Source organism: Bos mutus, chromosome X (assembly GCF_027580195.1).
Source record: "Bos mutus isolate GX-2022 chromosome X, NWIPB_WYAK_1.1, whole genome shotgun sequence".
Classification (NCBI taxonomy): domain Eukaryota; kingdom Metazoa; phylum Chordata; class Mammalia; order Artiodactyla; family Bovidae; genus Bos; species Bos mutus.
Window position 1 is genome coordinate 20,998,946 of NC_091646.1, and position 26,295 is coordinate 21,025,240.

The 26,295-nt window shown below is 38.7% G+C and overlaps 1 protein-coding gene across 1 annotated transcript in view; it reads right to left on the bottom strand.

Moving 5' to 3' along the window:
• Positions 1–25,351, bottom strand: part of SLC9A6 (solute carrier family 9 member A6) — a 50,730-nt gene extending 25,379 nt beyond the window's left edge. Inside the window, 11 exon segments of the mRNA XM_070365395.1 lie at positions 168–281; positions 2,574–2,662; positions 2,958–3,063; positions 5,183–5,324; positions 11,644–11,749; positions 14,017–14,129; positions 14,434–14,510; positions 14,783–14,860; positions 16,450–16,649; positions 24,931–25,155; positions 25,290–25,351. Coding sequence (XP_070221496.1) covers positions 168–281; positions 2,574–2,662; positions 2,958–3,063; positions 5,183–5,324; positions 11,644–11,749; positions 14,017–14,129; positions 14,434–14,510; positions 14,783–14,860; positions 16,450–16,649; positions 24,931–25,099 — 1,194 coding nt within the window. The 5' untranslated portion in view covers positions 25,100–25,155; positions 25,290–25,351.
• Between the last annotated feature and the right edge of the window lie 944 nt (positions 25,352–26,295).

The following is a 26,295-nucleotide window of genomic DNA, read 5'->3' on the forward strand; positions in this document are numbered from 1 at the left end:
AATATTATATATATTATTATACATATTATTTATATTAAAAATATATGTATCCTTATCAATTCTTATCAATCTTATCAATTCTTATCAATCATCCAACCCCCAAGAAAACACGTGCAAATCTCAATTTAAAAAGAAGTTTCCAAAACAGAATACATAATAAAGGATACAAATGCTCCTACTACAAATGTTGGGTTAAAGACATGGTTCTGGAAGGTGAACAGTGTCAGTCCCATGTAGGAGAAGATGAAATTCTCTGCCAAGAAATTGAGAAGCTCAAACAACTGAAACGAAATTTCAAAAGGTTAGTCCAGTAAAAATCTACATAATTTGAAAACATGAGTATTACTAAGATATTGAAACAGATACTTCAAATATGTAATGTTCATGTATATCCTCCAAAACATGCGATTCAGAGGGAAGCAAATGTAGAGATGACATTTCTGGTCCCACAGAAAAAGCCATAAATGTTTCCCCTTCACTTGCCCAATCAACTTCCCTTCTTCAATTCCCATATTCAGTCATTCTCACCCTCATCCTCCAAACCCTGCCAATTTTTTTTTTTTGGAATGTTCTTGGTTGTCTCAGCCACTGTGTTAGTCTAACTTTCATCACTTCCCATCGATACTGCTGGGGATGGACCCTAAGTGGTATCCCTGCCACCCTCGACTTCTACACCCTGACTCAATTAATTCCTAAATATGGCAGGTCCCAGACACTTCCCTCTTTACAGGCTGTAAGACCCAGTTCAAATCATTTTATCCTGGTACAGAGTGCTTCATGATAACTCTCACACCAGCTTGCCATGTGATTTCACTTTTTACATGGGTCTCAGCCCTCACTAAGAGAGTGAGGGCTTACACATTATAGTCCTGTGCTCTGTTCCCTGCCCTGCTACCTGCCCACCTCCACCTGTTTACATCACTGTGATGAAAAGGCCACAACTAGAAGCATGAAAATTATAAAAGGAAAAATCTCATTTATAAAGGCAAATAAACAGTAAAGGTAATAAATCAACCATATATAAAGCTAGTAGGAAGGTTAAAAGACAAAGGTAGTAAAATAATCTATATCTGCAATAAGAGATAAAACAAAATGATGTAAAATATGATATCAAAAACAGTAAACATGGCAAGGGGGGGAAATGCATTTGAACTTAAGAGATCAGCAAATATATGCACCCCAACGTTCACGGCAGCATTATTAACAACAGCCGAGATATAGAAGCAACCTGACTGCCTATTAATAAATGAATGGATAAGATGTGGTGTACACACACACACACACAATGGAATATTACTCAACCATGAAAAGGAATTAAAATTTGCCATTTGCAACAATACGGATGGACCTAGTGGGTACTATGCTAAATGAAATAAGTCAGAGAAAGACAAATACTATGTGACCTCACTTATATGTGAATTCTAAAAACAAAGAATAAAAAACAGAAACAGAGTTATAGATACAGAGAACAAACAGATGGTGGCCAGAGGGGATAGAGTTGGGGGAAGAAAAGAAATAGGTGATGGAGATTAAGAGGTACAAATTTTAAGTTGCCAAATAAATGAGTCATGGGATGAAAGGCACAGTTTGGGGAATATAGTCAATAATAAGGTATTATCTTTTATCATGGTGATTATTTTGAAATGTACATAAAAACCAAATTGCTATGCTGTATAAGAGGAACTAACATAGTGTTACAGGCCTCCCCAGTGGCTCAGCGGTAAAGGATCACCAGCAATGCAGGAGCCACAGGAGATGTGGGTTCAAGAAGATCCCCTAGAGGAGGGCATGGCAATACACTCCAGTATTCTTTCCTAGAGAATCCCATGGACAAAGGAGCCTGATGGGCTACAGTCTACAGGGTCACAAAGAGTCAGACATGATTGAAGTGACTGAGCATACACATACAACACAGTGTCATAGGTCAATTATACTTCAAAAATAAACTAACTCATAGAAAAAAGACATCAGATGTGTGGTTACCAAATGCAAGTTGTAGGGAGAGGGGAATTGGATAGAGGAAATAAAAAGGTACAAACTTTCAGTTATGAGATAAACAAGTACTAGGGATGTAATGCATAATATGATAAATATAATTAACACTGTGATATGTTATATATGAAAGTTGTTAAGAGTAAATCCTAAGAGTTCTCATCACAAGAAAAAACTTTTCCTATTTCTTTAATTTTGTATCTATACGACATGATGTGGTCACTATTTCATGAGGTATACAGATCAAACCATTACTCTGTACACTTTAAACTTAAGACAGTGCTGTATGCCAATTATAGCTCAATAAAACTAGAAGAAAAAAAGCTATTAGAGGAAAACAAGGAAAAGAAGCTAACTGACCATTGGAATCACAATAATAACAGCCCCTGGCTACTCTGCTGATCTATCTCTACCCTAAAAGCTGTCACCCTTCAATCTGCCAGTCTCATCTATTTCTGGAGCCAACAGAAGAGGAACTGAAGTGAGCAGACATCACTTTGAACAGAACAAAGATTATTTTAAAGTAAAAAAAAACTGTTTGCTGCAAAAAAAGTTTATTGACAAACTATAGTTTCTCTTACCTGTTTAGTTCTATGCTGAGACTCTGTGGACAAGTTGTTGTACGTATAATGGGCCTGTGTGATGCCACAAAACAACACTGCAACCACACCTATAAAGACAATGAGTTCCGAGTTCACATCAAAGGCGTGTTCCCAACTTTTATACTAAGGATCTTATTCATAGAAGTAAATTAGATGTTTAGTGTTAAATTTTTCAGTTGTGACTTACTTTGTCGAGAGGAACCGCTTCCACTGAAAATCTTTTACATTCTAAAATGATAGCATAAATGCCAACCCTAACAAGAGTGCTCAAACACTAGAGGAGTTGGTCCACACATAGAAAAAACATCACTGGCTAAGTCACTCCCTATAAGGGTTTACAATTAAAAGGAGAAAGTAACCTACCTGTGAAACCCCATGCTTCAGCTAAGAGGAAGGTACTCCAGGACATCAAGAAGAACAGGCCCGTCTCCAACAGCTGGAACTCTCGTAATTTGGTGAACTTTGTCACGTAAGACTGTCAAGGTTGATAACAAGATCTCATAATACAGAAGTGTTACTAGAAAAAATAATAGTTGAAGCAAGGCAAGCCTGAAAGCAGAAGGATTCTCTAGTCTCTAACACAAAAGTCACAGAATAAGGAGGCACCAAAGTGAAGAAATTCTGAACACAAGCATTGTACTAAGGAGTCAGCAGTCCTCCCTTCCATGAGGAAGCTCTACAGCTTAGTCCATCCAATTGTTCTATGGGTATCACATGCTTTGTTAGAAACCATGCAGTAAGGAACAGTGTGTGTGCGTGCTCAGTAACTCAGTTGTGTCTGACTCTTCTGAGACCCATGGACTATAGTCCACCAGGCTCCCCTGTCAACGGAATTTTCCAGGCAAGAATACTGGAGTGGGTTGCCTTCCTAATCCAAGTAAAGAACAAACATGACAGTAAAGGACAGGAGTGACAGATCAGATACACAATATGCCAACTCTATTAATTTGAGACCCAAAGCAAGACAGCTTCCATAATAATAGCAATTTATACCTAGTAAAAATGTCATTTTCATGAGATTTGATGTTTAATCTTCTCTGTGATGTAGAGTATCCCATGAGGAAACTGAGGCATGTCACTCACTCATACTAGTATAACAAGTATTTGATAGTTGCCAGTGGAAGGGCCTGTATCAAGCTGTGGCAAATCTCAGCCTGGAGTCTACATTCCCTTCAACAAATGTGTACTACAACACAATGATAAAGTTCCTCAAGGAACTTAGGCTAGGAAAGAGATACTAGCTGGCCTGGTCCTTCTTCAGAACTGTTTTCACTGTCCCTTTAAGGCTCAGTGTGCCTGAAAAAAAGCCCTAAGACAAGCTTCTTCCAGAACAAAACTAAGTACAGAAAATGAATATATTCTTGGAAAAGTATTTGTTTTCTATGAAAGTACCTTGAAAGTTCTGGAGCTGGAAGCTCTTTAGAGATCAAATCCTACTCATCTTCCACGCTCTCCTCACCCTCCACCTTCCTACACTGAGGTCCCATGGAGTGCAGTGCCAGCAATTCTTCTATATTAGGAGTTCCAAAAGGCAGACACCACAAGAGGCCTTGTTTATCTGTGATACACAGGGCATAGCATGTGGTATATAACAGATAATCAAGAAATTTTTTTGAAGAATTAAAAGCTTGACATAAAACAGAAAATTGAAGTTCCAGAAGTTTAGGTATACTTGCACTTAAAGAATCCAGTAACAGAAGATTTAGATTCATTTATTAAACTGTCATTTTCTATTATATTTTAACTTATGAACGTGAAACTGCAATGACTAAGAAAAAAAGAAAAATTTTTGAATGAATACAAGAATGACTGGCTCAATGTTTCTAAAAGCAAACTAGTGGTAATGTGTAGGACTTGAGAGCATAAGGTTAAAATCGGTGAGAGCTAAGATGAACTCCCATCTATCCTAAGCCGGGAACTTTATTTTATTCAATTGGTATCAAGATCATACATTCCTATTCGTCCTATTAAATGAAGAGCAAAAGGATGCCAGGCTGAACAGCCACATGGAACACCCAAGGGGCTCTTTGGAAAATATCTACCTTTATATCAATTCAATCTGCTGCTGCTGCTGCCGCTAAGTCACTTCAGTTGTGTCCGACTCTGTGCGACCCCATAGACGGCAGCCCACTAGGCTCCTCTGTCCCTGGGATTCTCCAGGCAAGAATACTGGAGTGGGTTGCCATTTCCTTCTCCAATGCGTGAAAGTGAAGTCGCTCAGTCGTGCCCGACTCTTAGCGACCTCATGGACTGGAGCCCACCAGGCTCCTCCATCCATGGGATTTTCCAGGCAAGAGTACCAGAGTGGGGTGCCATTGCCTTCTCCCTTAAAATTCACCCCCAAAAGGTCACTATGTCTAAACAGAATTCCATAGTGAGTGTTTAAGGGCATGAAGCCCTACACAAAGCAATGAAATTCTTTTATTTATTTACTGGTAAAGATGATTGCCTAATTCAAACCAAGCACTTGCTTATAAGGTTAATAATTATAACATGATGTCAATTGCAGAAGTAGGTGAGACCACGGAACACAGTATTACATTACTCTGTAAAGTTAACAAGAAAAGATAAGTATAATAAAAGGATATTAAAGCTGTCACCACTCCAGTAGCAGCACCCATCGCGAAAGAGCCACTGAAGATTCCAAGGAAAATCCCAATAGACTTGAACATGGCTGTGACATCAAAGGTGTGGCTGTTGTCTCCAGCTGGCTGGTATGCTACTATTGAGCTACGAAAGAGAAAGAAATGGCTCTTTCTTCGAGAAGCAACTTTTACTTTTAAAACATTATCTAAAAAATTGTAAAAATTACCTAGTGTCAAGCTTGATGATGAAATAAGAGGGGGTAAAACCCCAAAACTTTGGATTTGAATTGCCAAAATAAGGACCAAAGGTTACCAAAACATGCTGCAGTGGATCAGCTAACAAGAAAACTCAGCTTTTGTTAAGTGACAATTTCAGAAGGTAGAACATGTTATTCAGTAAGATCCTTTTTATGAAGGTCGAACCAAGCCTTTTCCTCCCGTCTCAAGATACCACGCAGCACTATTCTTTTGTGACTGTTTACTTACTGGTACTGAGTGCCTCAAAGCCCTAACGTACTAATAATATGAACAAACTAATGAAAAATTTCCCACGTTTCCAACACAGTATGCATAAAAATATAAAGAACACTGTTCAATACTCAATCCAGTCACATTTTGTTTTTCCTATGGGAAAAATAAAAAGGATGACTAAAGAACCCTTTCAACTTTTAGAATACCAGATGGCCCAGAACCTCCTATCTATTCACTCACTGAAATGGACTTTTATAGATAGAAGGGCTTGAAAGGCCTTCCAAGGAGTTAAGAGTCCACTCAACAGTACTTTTAGCATACCCAGCTGAATCCTTCACCTAAACTTCTGAAAGAAAGTCACTCTGTAAGAGGCCAAGACAGGTAATTAGAAGGGACACTCTCCATCTTGAACTCACAGTCTAAATCTGGTCTAAAAATACTTCTTTTGAAACAGTTGCCCCAGGAACTAAACACAGCTGAGAAAATCACTCTTGCTAGTGGGTCTCTGGCAAAAGCACCTACCATTACTAAGTCAGTTTTCATCACAGTTAACTGAGTACCAGTGTTTATATAATGAATCCAGACTCAAAGACATCACACAAGTCATGTCAAAGAAAAGAAGCAGAAGAAACACATTCCTAAGAATATAATGAATTCTCCCCGTGGTAATTGCTGATTTTTGTTTTTTCTGATTCGAGGCTAAAAAATGACATTGCTATACCATGTACACTAAGTTCTCTTCACACCTCCCTAGTTAAGTTAAAAAACAAAACAAAACCTAAGACCAAGCTAACATTTCCTAATTTTACCTATCTTATTGAAGTATAACTCCAATATGAATTTCTGGTAATGGAATATAGAAATTTCTGAGACTCAATCTGAATTGAAAACTTTAAAATCTGCATTTAGTCCAGGTTCAATGCACGATACTGGATGCTTGGGGCTGGTGCACTGGGTTGGACCCAGAGGGGTGGTATGGGGAGGGAGGAGGGTTCAGGATGGAGAACGCATGTATACCCGTGGCAGATTCATTTTGATATATGGCAAAACCAATCTTGTAAAGTTAAAAAATAAAATTAAATTTAAAAAAATAATAAAATCTGCATTTAAATCTTCAAAGTGACCAGATCATTTTGTGATTGGTAGATCTGTTACTGTTTTAGTGAATATGAAATGGCTTTTCACGTCATACTATCTTACCTACACATAAACGACCCTACCACTGTAAATTAGAGTTGACTATATTATAGCATGAAAATATAGCAGCTGGCTGGAGAAAGGAAATACTGCTACAACAACGTTCTTTCTCTCTGGCCATAGTTTTCAAAATGCTGACAGGAACAAAGTATCAATGCAAGGCCTTCTGAGATCACTTTCCCTGGAGTAGTTCATGGAAATTCAAGATTCACATTAATCATCATTTTATTCTTTAATCACTAAAATGTACAGGAAAAGCATGGTGGGCTGAGAACAGATGACAGGTTTGTCTTCTTCCTTTTCAAATGCTGGCCTCTGGATTGAAATCTTAACTCATCTTTTCTACATCAGTCAACATTTTAACTTGAGGCAGCAGCATTTTTATGAATACTTAAAAAAAATCTTGAGAGTAATACAATGTACAATTTAGGGGGGAAAATCACCCCATCATTCCACTACCCTGACAGATCTCTTATTGTCCTTCTGTATTTCTTCCCCCTCTTTTTGTTTTTGTTCAGTCACTCAGTTGTGTCGAACTCTTTGTGACCCCATGGACTGTAGCACAACAGGCTTCCCTGTCCTTCACTATCTCCCAGAGTTTGCTCAAACTCGTGTCCATTGAGTCAATGATGCCATCCAACCATCTCATCCTCTGTCACCCCCTTCTCCTTATGTCCTCAATCTTTTTGTTACATGCATGCTAGTTCATGTTTAGTTGTAATCATAGTGAACATACAGTTCTGAATTCTGCTTCTTCAACTGACAATAAGAATGACTACAGTCTCTCTAGTCGTGGTTTTTTAAGACATCAAAATGGTCCAAATGGATATAACATGATTTATTTAACCATTTCCTCACTATTGGACATTTTAAAGTTGCTTCTAATATTTTTGCTACTATAAATAACAGTGTGAAAGAACATATTTGTGCTTTTTACAAATTTTGGACTGTTTTCCCATTCTACATTCTTAGAAACAAGGTATTAACTAAACCTATAGCTGCTTTTACATGTTGAGCAATAGCTTTCAACTAAATCTTTATTATATTTTAAGAGGGAAATATGACTATATCTCTCATTTTTTAGTAATGATATCCAATGGCCTAGAAATTCTACTTTCAAAAAATATCCTACAGAAATACTCTCAAGGATTCACAAAGATTTATATATAAATATATTCACTGCAGTGCTATTCACAATAATACGATATTAGAAAACACTAAATATTAATCAGCAAGGGAACTGCAGAGGTACATTGGTAGTGTATCCATACAATGGGATAAAGGAGGTATTAATGTAGTAAATGTCTAAGTGAAAGAAGAAAGTTACAGAAAAGTATGTACAGTGCTATGCCATTTTGTTTAAAAATTAATATTATTTATACATATGCTAATATCCTAATGGAAAAAATCTGGATGAAAACATTAATAAGTGGTTATTTCTGAGAGCTGAAATCTCCGGAATTTTCTACTAAGTCAGATACTTTAAATTTTTGTTAAAAACATGTATTAATTTATTATCATAAATGACAAAAGATAAAATACAAAAGAGCAGGTACTACCAATTTCAACGTCAACAACAATGTACAAGTGATGCAGTTTTAAAACGACATCAGGGTTTCTCAATCCCAGCATTACTAACATTCAGGGCCAGGTAATTATTTGTTGGGTAGTGGGTGCTGTCCTGTGTATTGAAGGATTATTTAACAGTACCCTTGGCTTCTACTCACTAGATGCCAACAGCAACATCCTCCTGTTCTTGATAACCAAAATGTCCCTAGACGTTGCCAAATATCCCCTGGTTGGGGGGTGGTAATGGTGCAAAACTGTCCCCAGTTAAGAATGACTATAGTAGACCATTACCAGCAGTAACTATTTTTCATTAACAATTTTGTTCTTGGTAACTGAATAGGTAAAAATGGCCACTAATTTAACATGCATATCTCTGGTGACTAGTAAAGCTAAACAGTTTCTGTCATGTTTGTCTACTCATACTTACATTTTATAAAATGTAAATGACCCTCAAAACATATTTTAAATTAGTATGAACTTAGGTCTCTAGGGTAATCATGGTATACCCGTTCAGAGGAATACTATTCAACGTAGACCATCTCTAGGTATACACAACCCTATCAGTACATAAGCTCTACCTCATACAGCAATGAGGGAATCAGTTTCACTCCACCTTCACCAGATTAAAGTATTGACATTAACAACAAAAAAAGTTACTGTCAATCTAACAGGTCAAAAAACAAATAAAAACAACTTCTAACATAAATTTCGAGAATGGATATCTTAACCTGTTAACTGCCTAAGAGAAGTCCTTCAGGAAGGGGTCCCCCTCTTTCCACAAGGCTGTTTCTACAGAATATACACGTTAGAAAATCACCAAACAGAAGTCAACACAAAGTAGACTATTCACATCTAGTGAAAGTTGCTCAGTCGTGTCCGACTCTTTGAGACCCCATGGACTATACAATCCATGAAATTCTTCAGGCCAGAACACTCGAGTGGGTAGCCGTTCCCTTCTCTAGGGGATCTTCCCGACCCAGGAATCGAACCAGGGTCTCCTGCATTGCAGCCGGATTCTTTACCAGCTGAGCTATCTAATGTACTTTTAAAGGCAAACGAAAGATGATGAAAAACGTAATGCCAAGCACTTCAGTTAGGAACCTCCTACGAAAGTGAAAGTGTTAGTCACTCACTTATGCTCGACTCTTTGAGACCCCATGGACTGCAGCCCACCAGGCTCCTCTGTCCATGGGATTTTCCAGGCAAGGATACTAGAGTGGTTTGCCATTTCCTTCTCCAGAGGATTTTCCCTACCCAGGGATCAAACCTCGGTCTCCTGCACTGCAGGCAGATGCTTTACCATCTGAGCCACCACAGTCGCAAAAAATTCTGGCAATAAATATGGTAGAGGGGGTAGAATTTATATGCACTACATTCACAAAAGAAGATCTGATCTTTCGCACATCTTCATGCACAACATTTAAGGAATTAGTGTTACATCTCAGAAAGGATAATTTTCCACTTTGCAGTTAGACAATGGGGTAAATCAAGTTGTGTAAACCAGAGTCAGTGACTGACTGCTCTTTTATGGTTAATGAAGTGGAAATTAAGGAGAGAAATAAAAGTAAGGAGGAAAGGTGAGGGAGTTTTACTTCTCTCTTGTAGAAAGTTCTGGTGTAGAGTAAAGGCAGTTGTCTATAGGGTTAGATATTTGCTTAGTAGGAGTGAGTTGGCAGGCCACAGCTCCTCAGAGGTTCACATCCACTCTTTCACCTGCAAATATCTTCTAGTAGCATATATAGTGATTTCTATACTTAGATTAAAATACTGCTCATTTTCATTGTTTTCAAAAAGTGTCCAGCTCTTTGTGACCCCATGGAGTCCATGGGGATTCTCCAGGCCAAAATACTGGAGTGGGTAGCCATTCCCTTCTCCAGGGAATCTTCCCAACCCGTGGATCGAACCCAGCTCTCCCACATTGCAGGCAGATTCTTTACCAAAATTCTGTAAAACAATTATCCTTCAATTAAAAAAATAAATTTAAAAAGTATACTACTTAGCACTTCTAAAAATTAAGTTTCTGAAATGATTATGTTAAATAAGAGAAATATGAATTAAAGTATGAAGTATTTCTTAATCATCAAATTGGCAAAAATAGCAAAGTCTGCCATGTTGGTGAAGTTGTGAGGAAACAGGCACTCTCATAATTTGGTGGCTAAAATGCAAAACAGCTAATTGACAGGCATTTTAGCAATTTAACAAAATTACAAATGTATTTACCCTTTAACCCACTAATCTCACTTCTGAGAATTTATCCTACCAATAATCAATATACTAATGTACATATAAAACAGGCAAGTTCAAAGTTAATCACAGCAACATTATTTGAGATAGCAAAGAATTGTAAACCCTTTATGTTTCCAGCAATAGAAGACTGATTAAGTAAACTACAGTACAGTTCATAGTATTGTACACAGAATACTATGTGCCTGTAAATGAAGAATGAGAAACTCCTGGCTTTGATACAGAAAGATCTCCAGAATGTAGTTACGTGAGAGGAAGTCAGGTATAGAACATATACAGCATGCTACTTTTAAAATATGAAATGAGGCAAATTAAGAATATTTATTCATATACATGCTTGCATTTGAAGAAACACTAGGATACACAAGAAACTAATAAAAATGGTTACCTAAAGGGACTGAGGGGATAGGTGGATGAGGACAGGAGTGAGAATGTGACTTTTCAATGTATACCTTTCTATATAGTTTTGATTTTTGAACCATGTGAATATATAGCTATGCCAAAAAATTCAATTTGAAGAAAAAATGTCCATGTTAAAACAGAATGCAAAATTACATATACACTACAATCACAACTATGTAAAAATATTATGTATAGAAGAAAAGAAATTTTTAAAATGTCCTAGAATGCTTACAGTAATTGTCTTTAGGTGTCAGGGATACATGTCGCTTTTTCTTCCTTTTCTTCTGTGCATTTTTTTAAAAAAAATTATTCGAGTATAGCTGCTTCACAATGTTGTCTTATTTTCTGCTGTACAGCAAACTGCATCAGCCATGCATATACATATATTCCTTCCCCTCTTTTTTTGGTTTCTATGAATTTTCCATGTTATCTATAAGTATATATTTATTCACAGGGGAAAATGCTTCAGTTTTTCAAATGTTTCTATTCATAATGTACTCTACTCAATAAGTGACTTCTGGTTCTTAGAATCCTAATTTCGACATAGAGAATAAAATAAGAAAAAAAAAAAACACACTTACGAAGAGAGCACTATGGCAACAGCATCATTGAGGACACTTTCACCAAAAAGAAGTGCATAGAGTTCAACATCAACTTGAAGCTCGTGGAATATGGCAAGAACAGTCACTAGCAAGTAGAAAGAGTCACAGGAATATTAAGACATTACAAATATAACATATTTCCCTCCATAGATAATCATACTAGTTATTTGGAAATTCCTTTCTTCATCTCAGAATTCAATCCTAACAAACATTCATACCATATTAAAGATTCAGTAATTTTATGTCAATATTTTTCTTTTCCCTAACTGTGTACCTGTAATATCTCCTTCCTTTTTCTAACAGTCAAAAATAACCTTGGAGGACTGAGTTGGCCTACATTCTTTATGCAAATGCTAATAATCTTGCCTTGTACATTTCTTTCCCATAAAAAATACATTCAGAATTTCTTACAGACCAGGTGATCATTAATCTTTGATAAAGAAGACTATTACAAAAAGCATTTCCTGCTGCAAACTTCATTTTTTCCTTGGAGCCTTATAACTCACTTCTATTTGACTTGTAAATTTCAAGCATACCAGCTTAGCAGAGACAGTGGGAAATGAAAACACGAGTTTGGTTTCCGGTTGGCATAAAATTTATGACCAGAATTACAGCTGCTATATTTAACTTAATAAGAGGACAACTATCAGGCTATTTCAGCTTGAGAGGGGAAAGAAAAACAAAAACAAAAAAACCTTCTCTTAGAAAACCATTACATGAGAATTCTTAGAAAATCAGAGGAGACTGAAGTTGCATTGTAACTTTAATTGCTGAGTCACGTACAGCTCACTTGCTAGATAAACTCAAGCAAACATGAAAGATTATTACAACCAGAGTTGGGAGAACCTCTTCAAATGCCAACTAAAAAACAGGAAGCTTGTACTTTAAAAGATAAAGTGTCCACTGCAAAGCATTTCATCCGGAATATCCTGATATCAAAGCTAACCAAGAGAAGGCAAAAAGGAGGGCTGGAACAATGCTGTAAAATTTTAAAAAGAACCTATGGCTCCCCCTTCTATCAAGTGAACAACTGCAAAATAATAGAATTATTATAGGGGTAAATACCTATATAACTCAGAAGAAATATAACCATTCAGCTTTATATAAGCAAAACAGTTCTGCTTGAGCCATCCAGGCAATACTCCCACTAAAACAAAACCAGAAGTTTTAAGTAATGTAGCCAGTCCAACTGACTGAGATTTCTCCTAGACTTTGAAAAGTTGAGGACTTTGCTTCCAGTAAGAGAATATGGAGAACAGAGACCACTAGCTTCCTGCAAAAACCATCCCATCTTCATACTGATAATGGGAATAGCTACAAACAACAAGGGGGCAGTCTCGACTGTCTTTAAGGAGGTGATTTGCTTTTCAGTTTTAAAAATGCCAGACTACAAAAATGCCTCTCTAAAATGTCCTCTGAGCTCTTAAAATCATTTCTTACAGAGTATAGAGCATATTTTCCCACATTCTATAATGCCCTGTGTTATCAGAGTTAACACAGGAATTCAGAGATAAACTTTGATTATGCTGGATGATAATTAAAGAAGATAATTAACTTACAAGGTCAAAGAGTAAAACGAAACAAACCTACCAAGAAAACAAAATCTAGTAAAAGAAAACTTGCGTCCTTAGTTCAAAAAATGCAATCTCTGCTCTTATCCCTACATCGTCAGCCTAAACATGCTCTAAATTCTTAATTTGAATGTAGCTGTGAAGATCACCAATATTATATCAGGAAAAATACAGTCTAACTCATCTAACTCAATACAACAAAATTCACTGTCATGTCACGATAATATCAAAACTACTCCATAATCAGAAAGCCAATTTTCTAAAAATAGCTCTTTAATATATATTACAACCCACCAATGGCCCCAAATCACACTTGTTTGTATAATGGCCTTCTAACAGTCATTTTAGAACAATTTTTCTTACTCTTAAATTCAGATTAGCTAAATGTCAACAGATTTTTAGGGATCTGTTTTCTAGAAGCTTGAAAGGAAATGTATCATCATTGCCCATTCTTAACTAATACAGTTTGTCTTCTATACCCTGTCACCTGGGATAGAGACCAACCTAAAATTCTTGAAGGAAATGCTTTACGGTCCTCATCTAAAAAGCATCAAATTGTGGACCAGTATTAGGACATATAATAAAGAGGAAAAAAATTGTGTGCTTAAGCCAAAAGGATCCATGAATTTTGTTTTTTCCTTCCACAACTGGAAAGTATAGCAAGATGGGGAATACCTAATACTGAATTCTACACCTCAAAGCAAGAAATACATGCACATGTGTTGTTGAAAAAACACTGTACACCTTAAGTACTCAAGCTCCATATTCATGTAAAACATACCTGGATCAGTTGCTGATACGATGGCACCAAACAGCAGGCAATCTGTAAAGTAGAAATCTCCGGCAAGTTGTCCAGTTACTTTCATCAGTGTAACACAGCCATACATTATTGATCTGTTCAATAAACATATGTCTACTTTAGAAAAAACATCAACTGCGAAAGAAGTTAGAATACAGTAAGAATAAGACGGGTCTACTATTAGTACTTTGTGACTAAACCCGCATTTACTGCATGTCATTTAAATATCGTAATGCCTTAGCCTTAAGGAAAATTCAAAGAACTTATTACCTATATGAATACATTTTACTACAAAAGTCCTTAGACACATTCAAGAATACAATATTGCAGAAGTCAAATATGCATTATTTTAAAATTATAATTTGAAGGCTAAAAGTGTTTTAAGCTTCAAATACTCACCCAATTACAAAACAAGAAATTGCAGTTCCAAGAAAAGCGTATGCTAGGATTGACCCAAGGTTTCGAAAGAAATGTCTCTGATAGGAAAAAAGTTTTACTGTGTTAGAATATTCACCAATTATTTTTAAAAGAAAAGGTTTCATATTCTAGTGTACTATGCTAATATTAAATGCATTATCCATTAAAAGAAATAACTAAGAGAGACTTCGTACAGGCATTAAATTCAGCATCTCAAAAGGATCAGGAGAGGGAGAAGCGAGGGGTGAGCTGGCCATTTCTGAGCGGCAGCGATAGTAAAGCCCGTGGAGTGTAAGGGTGTTCAAAGCATATGAAATACAAAAGCACTTACTCTTTTCAGGCTATATCCTGCATAAAATATGATAGGAGGAAGTAATATGTTGAAAAATACTTCTGGATCAAAAGTAACCTGTTAAAATAAAGAGTTCTTTTAGATGAATTCGCTCAGAAGATTTCTTATTACACTATGAAATGAGCAAAAAGAAAAAAAGATTAAATGTTAAACTGGTGAAAGGCAAGAACAGTACCATTGTGGTAACTGAAAAATATTTCATACAGGATAGCTGGTGTTCCACTTCTCAACCAAATGACAAGGAGATAGCATTGGAACAATCAGTTACATCCTATCTATGCAAAGTAGGTTAAAATGATAGTAACACTCTTCAAAATAAGAGAAAGTATGAACATGTCTTTGCTTTAAATAAAAGAGGCCCCAAACTGGTAACATAAAATTTGGGAGTACAGAATTATTGTTGGCAAGAGGAAACAGAGTTCTTGCATAGGTAACATCTCTAAAGGTATATAGCATAATATAAAAAGTTTCTGTACAAATCAGATTTCTAGTCCTGACAGCCCATTCCTTTTACTATCTATTCCCTATAATAATACAGATGTCCCCTTCTGTTCATAAGGCTACAGTAGGATTTGACAAGAACACAGAGCAGCTACACACATAGCCAAGCTAAAAGTTCATTTCCTAGAGCTTTTAAGGAACTAGAATTTTCCACAGGTAGAAAAAAGCTCTAGCTGCAAAGTAAAATTTAAGTTTGTGTGAAATTTTGAAAAGCATTAAAGATGGTCAAAAACACAACCAAGTAGTTGTAAAAGCCAAGTCCTGTCAATGTAGAAAGCAGATGTGGAGGCAAATGGTCAAGGGTGGATGAAAACAGAGATATGAGGCCCTGAGACACGTCAGGATGGGAACTATGAATGGGTCAGGAGAAAGCAGCTCCAGGAATGTCTGAGAGCCAGTAAGACTGAAACCAACCTACATCAAGTTTCATGCACACCATGGTACAGTACCTGATACTCAGGTTGAGGCCCTTATGAATCAAAGAAAGATTAAATTGTGCTCAGTATACAACACAAGGGCATCCCTCCTGGCTCAGTGGGTAAAGAATCCGCCTGCAACGCAGGAGACACAGGAGATGCCCGTTCAATCCCTGAGTTGGGAAGATCCCTGGAGGAGGAAATGGCAACCCACTCCAGTATTCTTGCCTGAAAAATCCCATGGACAGAGGAGCCTGGCAGGCTACAGTCCTACTGGTTGCAAAGAGTCAGATGGGACTGAGTGACTAAGCACTCTACAACACAATCAAGGCAAGAAAGAATTCAAAAAAATATTCATGGAATATTTTAGGTATTATCATATAAATGCTATGTGCTAAAGTACCATAAAACTCCAAGGGCCATAGGCAAATTGAAAGAAATATTTATAAATTCTGCTTAACTCAATACCGGTTACCATTTATTACAACTGTAAACATTACAGAGTGAAACAAAAACAATTACAGTACTTAGTTTCAATCAGAAAATCAAACTGTAGACATGACAACTTCCTTAGCACTGCATTACATTCATTCATTGAGGTTTTAATGCATTTGAAAATACTGATTATTCTAAATATCATTAAAAATTCATTATTTTTCTCCTGAATCACTTTGCTGCTATTATATACTTTTTAAAAAATCCAAAGGTTCTCTTTAATGAAGAACTTACCTTTCTAAGCATTTCATTATCTTGAACGTTATTGAGTTCATGTGAACTAATCTCTCCTTTCAGCGTATACTCATAAAATTTTCCACTAACATTTACCAATAAGGTAGTTGGGCTTGACTGCACTTCACAGCTCAGGGTCACGTTATTCACATCGCTTGGAACGTGAATGCCATATCGAAGCACAAGGCCCACCAAAAGACCTGGAAATAATAAAAGAATAATATAAGCTCTTCTTTCATACAGAAACTACTTCTTGTGTACCCCACACATACCTCTGGATTAATAACAGAAAATCTCTTATGATAGTTTCCTGTAGTTCAAAATTCATTTTTAGACCAAATGCAGTTACATTTTAAAGTCCTACTAAATTCACAAATCTAAGTGCCCAATTTAACTCCAGTGACAGGAGGGGTAAATATCCCTGGGGGTAACAACGCATATTGTATTCCTAGATTAAGATATAAATAAGTGATTAGGAAAGTAACAAAATGAGGAAATACCTTCAGATCATCTGTACACAGTACATGCTCCAAGGTGTCCCAACCTGACAGTATAATTATGTTAGAAATGTGTTTACCATCTCCATCTATTAATACCAATTCACAAGTCCTAACTTCTTGCTATTTTCTTAAGTCATTCCTAAAGCACTGCTGCTGCTGCTGCTAAGTCACTTTAGTCATGTCCGACTCTGTGCGACCCCATAGACGGCAGCCCACCAGGCTTTCCGTCCCTGGGATTCTCCAGGAAAGAACAATGGAGTGGGTTGACATTTCCTTCTCCAATGCATGAAAGTGAAAAGTGAAAGTGAAGTCGCTCAGCCATGTCCGACTCTTAGGGACCCCATGGACTGTAGCCTACCAGGCTCCTCCATCCATGGGATTTTCCAGGCAAGAGTACTGGAGTGGGGTGCCATTGCCTTCTCCTCCTAAAGCACACGGCTGGCCAAATACAATTTTTACAAACTGGAAAGTTAATGTTTGTAGATTGAGTTCTTCTAATACTAAAGGTTCAGATTTTAATTTTAAAATATGTTTCAAAATGAAAACATGGACAGAAGAACTGACTTTGACACTATGATATCAATGTATTATTAGAATTTTACCTGGATCATCATATTGATATTCAGTTATTCACAATGTTCTAAGTACTATAAACCTAGATTGATCAAAAATGTTTAAAAATGACTTTATTGTGATATAACTCAAGTACCACAAAGTTTATCCTTTTAAACTGTACAATTCAGTGGCTTCTAGTATATTCACAAAGTTGTATACTGATCACTACTTTCCAATTCCAAAACATTTTCATTGCTCCAAAAAGAAACCCTAGACCTATTAGCAGTCACTCTCCATTTCCCCCACCCCAACTGCCATCCCCTGACAGCCACTAATCTACTTTTTCTCTAGATAAATCTGCCTATTCCAGATATTTCATATAAATGGAATCCTACAATATGTGACCTTTTATGTCTGGCTTCTTTTCCTTAGCATAATGTTTTCAGGGTTTATCCATGTTGTAGCATATATCAGTGCTTTATTTCTTTTTATGGTCAAATAATGCTTCAGTGTATAGATATACCTCAACTGCAAATTGAACTCAAACATCTGGAACTTTCCTTAACTCTGCTTTAATGGCATTTTACCTTCCTGTCTCCGTCCACTCTAACTGGTCAGTCTTTCTTTTAATATATGTGAATGGACTATTATGCAAAGTAGGCCCACAGGGTTCACAAATGAAAACAAGGTCCCTCCTTCAAGTAGCTCTCAGTCCACTTGGCAAAGGGAGTGGGACATTAGGAAAGTCTTTCCAGAGGTGTCATCTAAGCAAGTAACAAAGTCAGAGAAAATGGTTTCCCAGGTATGAGGACTAGCAGTACATATCCAGTCACGGAAGAGTGAGAAAACATAGCCCATTCAGGGAATCATAAATAGTTCAGGATGGCTGGGATATCAAGTGTCAAGAGTTGAGGTGTGAAAGACTGGCAGGAGCTGAATCACGAAAGACCTTGCATGTTGGGGAAGGGAGTTTAGACTTTATCCTGAAAGCAAATGAAGCCATAGAAAGCCTATAAGCAGGGGCTTGACATCAGATTTCTATTTTAGCATGACTGGTCTAGACTACAGAGGTTCGGGAAGGTCAGATAAGAAGGCCACTGAGGTTATTCAGGCACTAAGAATGCAGGGCCTAATCTAAGACAGCAGAGATAGGGAGAGAGGGAGATTTTTAGAAAGTATTATCTTGTAAAAGAATTTGGTGACTGAGAAGACTGGGAGCAAGGGAGATGAAAAACTAAGAGGAACCTAAAGTGACTTGGCAACTAGGTGGATAAGCTGGGCCAGTGAGTGAGGCAGGGGACAGATTTCTAGGGGAAATGTGCAGCTTCATTTTGGACATGTTGAGTTTGATGTACCTGTGATACATGCACAGTTGAGTATGTGGGATCTGGACCTCAAGGAAGGGGGAGGGTCTGGACTGGCGATATACACTTGGCAGTCATAAGATGGTTGAAGTCAAGTGCAGAAGGGATTACCTAGGGAGCAAACAAAGTGAGAAGAGGACTATGGATATATGCCCAGAGTTTTATGCCAAAATTAAGGGGCTGGTAGAAGAGAAGAAGACGATGAAGGAGTCTAAGAAAGAAAAGCCAGAGGCATAGGAAGAACAGAGGAGGAAGTGATGAAAACTAGTAAATGCTGCAGCAAAGTCAAGGAAGACAAGCATTAAGAAGTGTCAATTGGGTTTGGCAACAAGGAGGTCACAGGTGACCTTGGTAAGAGCAATTTCAGTGAAGTAGTGGAGGCAGAAGCTAGGCCAGAGTGGGGAGTGATAAAGCAGAAATGGGGAGTGCCAGAGCAGTAGTTGGCCGGGAATGGAGAAGGAAGCAGCAGAGATGAAGGATCCTTCTCTTCAACTTATAGTCACATGTAATTTTCTTTTTTTAAATGAGCAACAATGAGAAACTGGTAACCAGTACAATGGCATCGACTCTAAAAAACATTTTAACAAAGATTCAGATATTTGAAACAACATGATGGACATTGAGGGCATTATGCTAAGTGAAATAAGTTGGACAGAGAAAGACAAATACTGTATTCTCTTTTATGTGGAATCTTAAAAAGAATAAAACAAAAAACAAGCTCAATAGATACAAGCTCTGGTGGTTGCCAGAGGCAGGTGGAAAGGGATGGGAGAAATGGGTAAAGGGGTATAAATTTATTTAAAATTTAATAAATAATAATTGAAAGATTTGATCTTGCTGTTTAGTCACTAAGTCGTGTCCAATTGTTTTGTGATCCCATAGACTGTAGCCCACCAGGCTCCTCTGTCCATGGGATTTCCCAGGCAAGAATACTGGAGTGGGTTGCCATTTCCTTCTCCAGGGGATCTTCCAACCCAGGGATCAAACCCATGTCTCCTGCACTGGAAGGCAGATTCTTTACCACTAAGCTACCAGGAAAAGATACACTTTGAAAATATTTCACCTCCAAAAAACAAAATTAAAAAGTGATGGCTGGATACTGTGTTTGATAAACATAATCTGGGAGAGAAAAGGTTATCACTCCACAGTCATCCTGTCTATATGATATGGAAATATCTCTTTTTTCTACTATCCCATAAGACCTCCTAATTAAGAGGCTAAGTAGTACTAAGTTGTCCCCTTACATTGATGTACAAAAATCACAGTTAAGCTATTACAAGCAGCAATAATATCAGCATAAATTCTTTCCTTATCCCCAAGCCTAACTATATAAGGAAGAGTACCCACAGGTTCTACTGCACCCCAATCCAATGCTGAAATGTCACTGTGTGTCCTGAGGAGGGCTCAGCACTTGGACAAATCTTATACCCTGGCAGTTAAAACACCAGCAAGGAGAATAATTACTTAGGTTGCAAAAGAATCAGATCTTCTTATTACAGCATCAGACAGCTGAAAAATTAGAATTTCTTTGAATAAAGTTGACAGATCAAGTTAACTTGGGCTCTGTGAAAGGTCAAATCCTAATCATGGAGTTAAGGCAGTTCTCAGTAAAGAGAAAGTACACAAAAGGAGTGCTTTGTTAAGGGGATAAGGCAGAAAATTCTCGCTTCCTACACAGAGGCACAAAAAATATTGATATCATGACATTTAAAATTACCACTGTCAGGCAACAAAGTGTACAACCACAAAGAGATATCTTTCACCAGAGACAAGTCCCTCCCTTCCTACACATTCCTGACCCTCTTGTGCTGGAGACCCTCCCAAGGACTGAGGACTCAGGCCCTCTGGACCCAAGGCCCAACCACTGTATGAGTCCCATAGTGGAAACTGGTTTTTTAATGGATTTCAGCACATCCTTCCAGCTTATCATACTAGAAGCCTCTGATAATCAAAAATATGGAAGAAACTTAAGTATGGCCAAAATTGATAAAGATTTCTACAGGTTAAAAATATATGCATATTTGTATATGTGTGTGTATACATATATAATATTTATCTGCTTCTTGAAGAACGCTGTTAGATTCTGTCTTAAAAGTTAATTCAACTATTATGAATCTGTCACTATTTTCTCATCTATAAAATGGGGATAAATGACTTTCCCAACATTATTTGGCATTGACAAAACCAGAATTAAAATCTGCATTTTCTATTTCCAAAGTCTTTATAATTTTCTTATCACTTCCTGGCTTTCATGTCACTAACTTGTTCTCTGGTGGTTATGTCTCCATTCTCTCACAGGTTTCCCTCACAACTCACTTTAAAACCCCTGTAACTTTAAGTATTAACTCCCTTCATATCTGATCTTATGAAATTTAATATAACATAGTGAAGGAGAAAAAGCACAAGTTTGGAGGGCAGATAGAAGTATCAATTCTGGCTCCATCAAGTTCTAGTCTGTGATTCTACCGTAGATAATCTCTCATTGAACCTCAGTTTCCTCATACGTAGTGATGATAATACTAACATAGTTCGTTTTCATAAATAAGCTTTATCTCTTCGACATGAGGTAATATGTTTTAAGAGGCTAAGAGAATGGGGCTCTGAGGCTGACTGACTGAACTTCATCCTTACAAGTTATGTGACTTCAGGCAGGTCACTGAACCTCCCTGTGCCCCAATTTCCTCATCTGTAAAATGGGAAAGATAATAGTACCCATCTTACAGTGTCGTTATGAGGTTTAAATGAGATATCTGGAGACCATCTAGCAGTGTCTAATGTTATAATGCTCAGTAAACACTTCCTATTCAGTCACTAGATTGTAAGTGCTTTGTGGGCAGGGAGGATGACTCATCTGTATTTTCCCATTATGTCTCATACATCAAAGACAATAAATATTTATTGATGAATCACATTAGTTAAACTTGGGACTCTGGATGCTGTAGTTTCAGGCATAATAAGTACTGCTTCCTTGCTTTTTGCTTTTTATACCATCTAAAAGCACACTGCAGTTTTCAGACTTACTAACGGTAACTCACTTTGAAGCTTCTTAAGCAAACTAGCCCAGGGAACAGAACACTTGGGTGCTTCAGCATTGTGTTTGTAACTAGGCTATATTACAATCTAGAAAGTGACCACGTTGGCAATTTAATCTCATTTTCTTTTTTTACCCTTGCTTCTCAAAAAGATAAAGGAGAGGCTTATTTTAAGTAGCATTTTTCCAGGATTTAGGTAGCTAAATCATCAGTGGACTGAATCTTGGTGATCTGGACATTCCCAGAGTAAGAAGTCTTTTCATCTGGAAGTAAAGCTAAAAACTAAAGGTCTTAAAGTACTATATTAACATAATAGCTATAATGGTACAAGTTGTAAGAAAAGGTAAATGGCAGATGGTAATTATGACTAGAAAATGTCCTAATTTTCATGGCACTGAAAGTACTTTGAGCCTCACCTATTCTCAAACTGGATTTGGGAGTTGGTCAGGAGCTGTTCATCCACAGCCCCCGATCACCCATACTAAGAAAATGGGACAGGCTAAAGAATGCCAAGTCATGGCAAATCAACCCGATTTGACACCCAGGTAAATCTCTTTTACTTTATATTCCACAAGAGACACCCTTGTTTTTTCTTCACACAACACCAACACTAAGGTACTCCATCACTTTTTATTAACTTAGAAACATCAGGGAAGGAAATCAGTAATCCCACTTTTCTCCTTTAGCCCAAGAATTAGAGGAGGTTAATGATATCAACTACCAAAGAACAAATGTTGTCAGGGCAATTCTAAGTCTCTATTTGACTTTTGTAAAAAATACTATGTCTGCCTCTTAACTTACAAGACTGAGTCAATTAAAAGAATCATTCTGAGCTTAACCTGAGAAAATGCAGTTATAACAGCAATAATAATGCAATTGAAACTCTCATTTAATGAGCATTTACTTAGGGGTCAGATACTGAGCTAAAAACATTTCTTCCTCACAATAATGCTACTATCATTGTTCCCAATTTATAGATGACAGTGTAAGAAGGTGAACTTGCCCAAGATCACAGAGCTATTGGCACAGCGAAATAGGAACCCAGGTCTGACTCTAAAACATGGGCTAGAAATCACGGTGGTGGTCTGTTTTTGTATGGTACAAGAGCTAAGAATGGCTTTTAAATTTTTAAAGGTTTACAAAAAGAAAAACAAAACAAAACAAACACTTTCACAACACAGAGATTGATGTGATCCACAAAGCTGACAATATTTACTCTGTGGCCCCTTTCAGAAACAATTTGCAGACCTGTGATCTAACCATCTTGAACCACTTTATCATACTCTCTCTCTATAGGAAAGAGGTTACAGTGATCGGTTCCTTATTTTAACACCATAATACTCATTTGGCATTTAATGGAATTTAAGATCCTTTATTTTCTTTATATGACTTGTCTACCCAAGAAAGGTAAGTTCTTTTAAGGTAGGGATCATATATTTCTTTGTATTTTCTGTGCATAACATAGTAAGCTGAGTAGCAAATGTTTGTTGAGGATAGTAAATAAATCACACACTGTTATACAGAGAAATTAAACAGAGATATACAGTTTATCTGACTAACTCAGCTTAAGGAGTGCTGCAAATAGAATACAAAAACATGAAATATGAAAACCACCACCCAATATGTCTAAAATCTAAGAATCTCAGGAAGCAGAGATATTTTGCACACAGGCTTAGAATTTTATTACCTTACAAATGAAAAATAAGTCTGAGTTCCTGCATTTTCCTGATACACACAGCTACCTTTCCTTGCTATGCTACCCTTGAGCTGCACATTCCAGAAGTCTGTATTTACTGGAAAGGGATGGGGGTGGGGGGGTGCGTGGAGAAACGTCTTTTTATGCCAAGGCTTCTCCCACCTATCTGCAAGTCTGAGACACAAAGCTCAACAAGCTCATCAGTTTAAGCCTGTTTCAAATGCAGATAATCTTCACTCATGAACTGCACAGAAAGGACTGTTTATCTGCCCTCTTCTCTTCAGCCATATATCCCCTCCTGGTCATCCTAGATTAAGACAGCAATATGCATCTTTTCCTCTCATGAGTCCCCAGCAGAGGCCAAAATGCCTCTGAGTCTGTGGTTTGATTTGCCCTTCTCCCCTTATGATCAAAAAATAAAGATAAATAAGAAATCTCAAAAAGAAAGCACACTAAGACACAAGAACTGAAGCCATTTACTCAACAATCTGTCAACAACCTTATGCCATCAGCAAGTCACCCATCGCACTGCATATGCGTGGTGCTCCTAATTACTGTTTGGCGGAACTGTTCTGACCATCCTACAGTACAACACGCTGCCGGAAGATCTTTATCTCTTGTCCTTACCTCGGCACGGCCTGAATTAGAAGAGTCAACCATATGTATTCATATCAGATATCACAAGCCTAGTACAATACATCAAGATGTCATCAAAATTGCCCTAAGCCGCCTTCGGCTTCTTTCCCGTTCAGGTTTTTCTCAGCCTCCAAAAGACAGGGCATAGCAAGAGCTGGGTGATGGGGAAAGGTGGACTCTGGCTCCAAGGGAACGCCAGATGCTGAGCAGCAGAGATACTGCTGCAGCTTCAGTGGACCTTAAACGAACTGACATCCCAGAGAAATGGATAGCTGGGCTGGCTTCCCCTCCCCCAGTCCTCAACCCAATCCGAGACACCGCACCCACTCCCTTTCCATCCTCAGTCCTGGGTCCCGAGCTCGGTAGGCAGAGGCGGAGAGGAGGGGTGCGGAAGAAAAGGGAGGTGGGGTCGGAGGGAAAATGGTGTGGACTGGCAGAGGAAAGGGGGGAGCGAGGCCGAGAAAACGGGGGACGAAGCTTAGGAGAAAATGGGGTGAGGCAGAGAAACGAGGAGTGAAGCAGGAAAAAAAGGGGGCGACGAAGAGAAACGGAGATCCGGGAGAAAGGCGAGGCGGAAAATGGAAGCAATGGGAAGGGGAGCGGTACGTAGGCCGAGCAGAGCCAAGAGAGGAGGTGAGGCAGCCGGCGGACAGAGAAAGGGGGAGCGCCCGGGGCAGACACGGGGTTGAGACACTTGCCATAAATCATAGCCAGGCCGGTTTCGTGCAGGAAGCGGGCCCGGCGGTGCTTGAAGAGCCAGATCGTGAGAATGGTAAGCGTGAGCAGCAGGATGAAGATGAGCAGGTTGGCGCTGTCCTGCCGGTGGCTCTCCTCAGCTTGCTTCTCTGACACGATTTCCTCGTCCATGGCTCTCGCTTCTCCGCCAGCGCCGTCCGAAGCCCCGGCCCAGCCAAAGACGCCCACTGCGAGAAGTAACCAGAGCGGCCGCGTAAGCCGGCGGGCCCGGGGGCCGCCGCCGTCGACGCCGCGGCGGAGGGGCGCCCGCAGCCAGCCGCGTCGAGCCATGACTCCCCCCACCGCCCGCCCCGCTCCTCACCCGCAGCCGCCCGCGGTCGGACCACTCCCCGAGGGCTCACGGGAAAGGGGCGGGGCCCCAGGGAAGCCGTCGGAGCGCGCGCCGCCGCCGCCGCCGCCGCTGCCGCTCTTAAAGCGGACGCGCCACTCCCAGCTCGCTGGGCCCTATGACTTTGGCCTTCTGTCCCCCGCCACATCAGCTTCCCCCCAGGCTCCGCTGCCAGGGAATGAAAGGCCGTCGAATCTAGTCCACCGCCTTCTGGAAAAGAAACCTGGGTTCAGCGTAATCAAAGCAGTGGCAGATTGCGCTCAGTCTAGTTTGATCCTATTCTTAAAGGTCTCAGAGGAATGGATCTTTCATAACCCATCTCAACATTGTCCCCCAGTGTCTCTTAACAGGATAAGAAGTTGTCCTCTTGGGAAGGGCCTAAATCTCCATCTTTAATTTAAATTGGATTCTCCTTGTTGTGTCCTCAAAGGGGGGAAAAATAGCACTGTAATAGTTCATAAATAATTGACTCAAAGGCAAGGATTCTGCGTGTGTCTTTATGCTCGGTTTTCTTTACACGTAAACACCCGATGTAAGTCATCTCTTACAGATAAACTCCTCAATCTCGCAAAGATTCAGTCGGTTTGTGCTTAAATTTCCCTGTGCTCTAGTCTCCTCCCTCCCCAGGAAGAAATCTTTTGTGATGTGATGTGTTTCTCCTTTTCCTCTTGCTCCTTTCCTCTGCCATCTTAAAGGAGATTTCCCCAGCTCAGAAGCCACCTTTAACACCGTATCTCATCTCTCTTCTTCAAAGAGTATTTTCCCTGTTCTCAGCCTTTCAACCGTGTACCCAAGATTTTCACAGTTCTCACCACTCTGAGAACAGTGGATTTCTATTTTCTCCCTTCCTCTCAGATCACTCATTAGTCTTTGTGGGCTTTTTGTTCTCTCTAGACTTTCTCTAGATGTTTCATTTCTAATTCTGCAGGAATGAACTCCAGTTCCAAGACCTGACCTGCCACTCTCCCTCAGGCCTCTA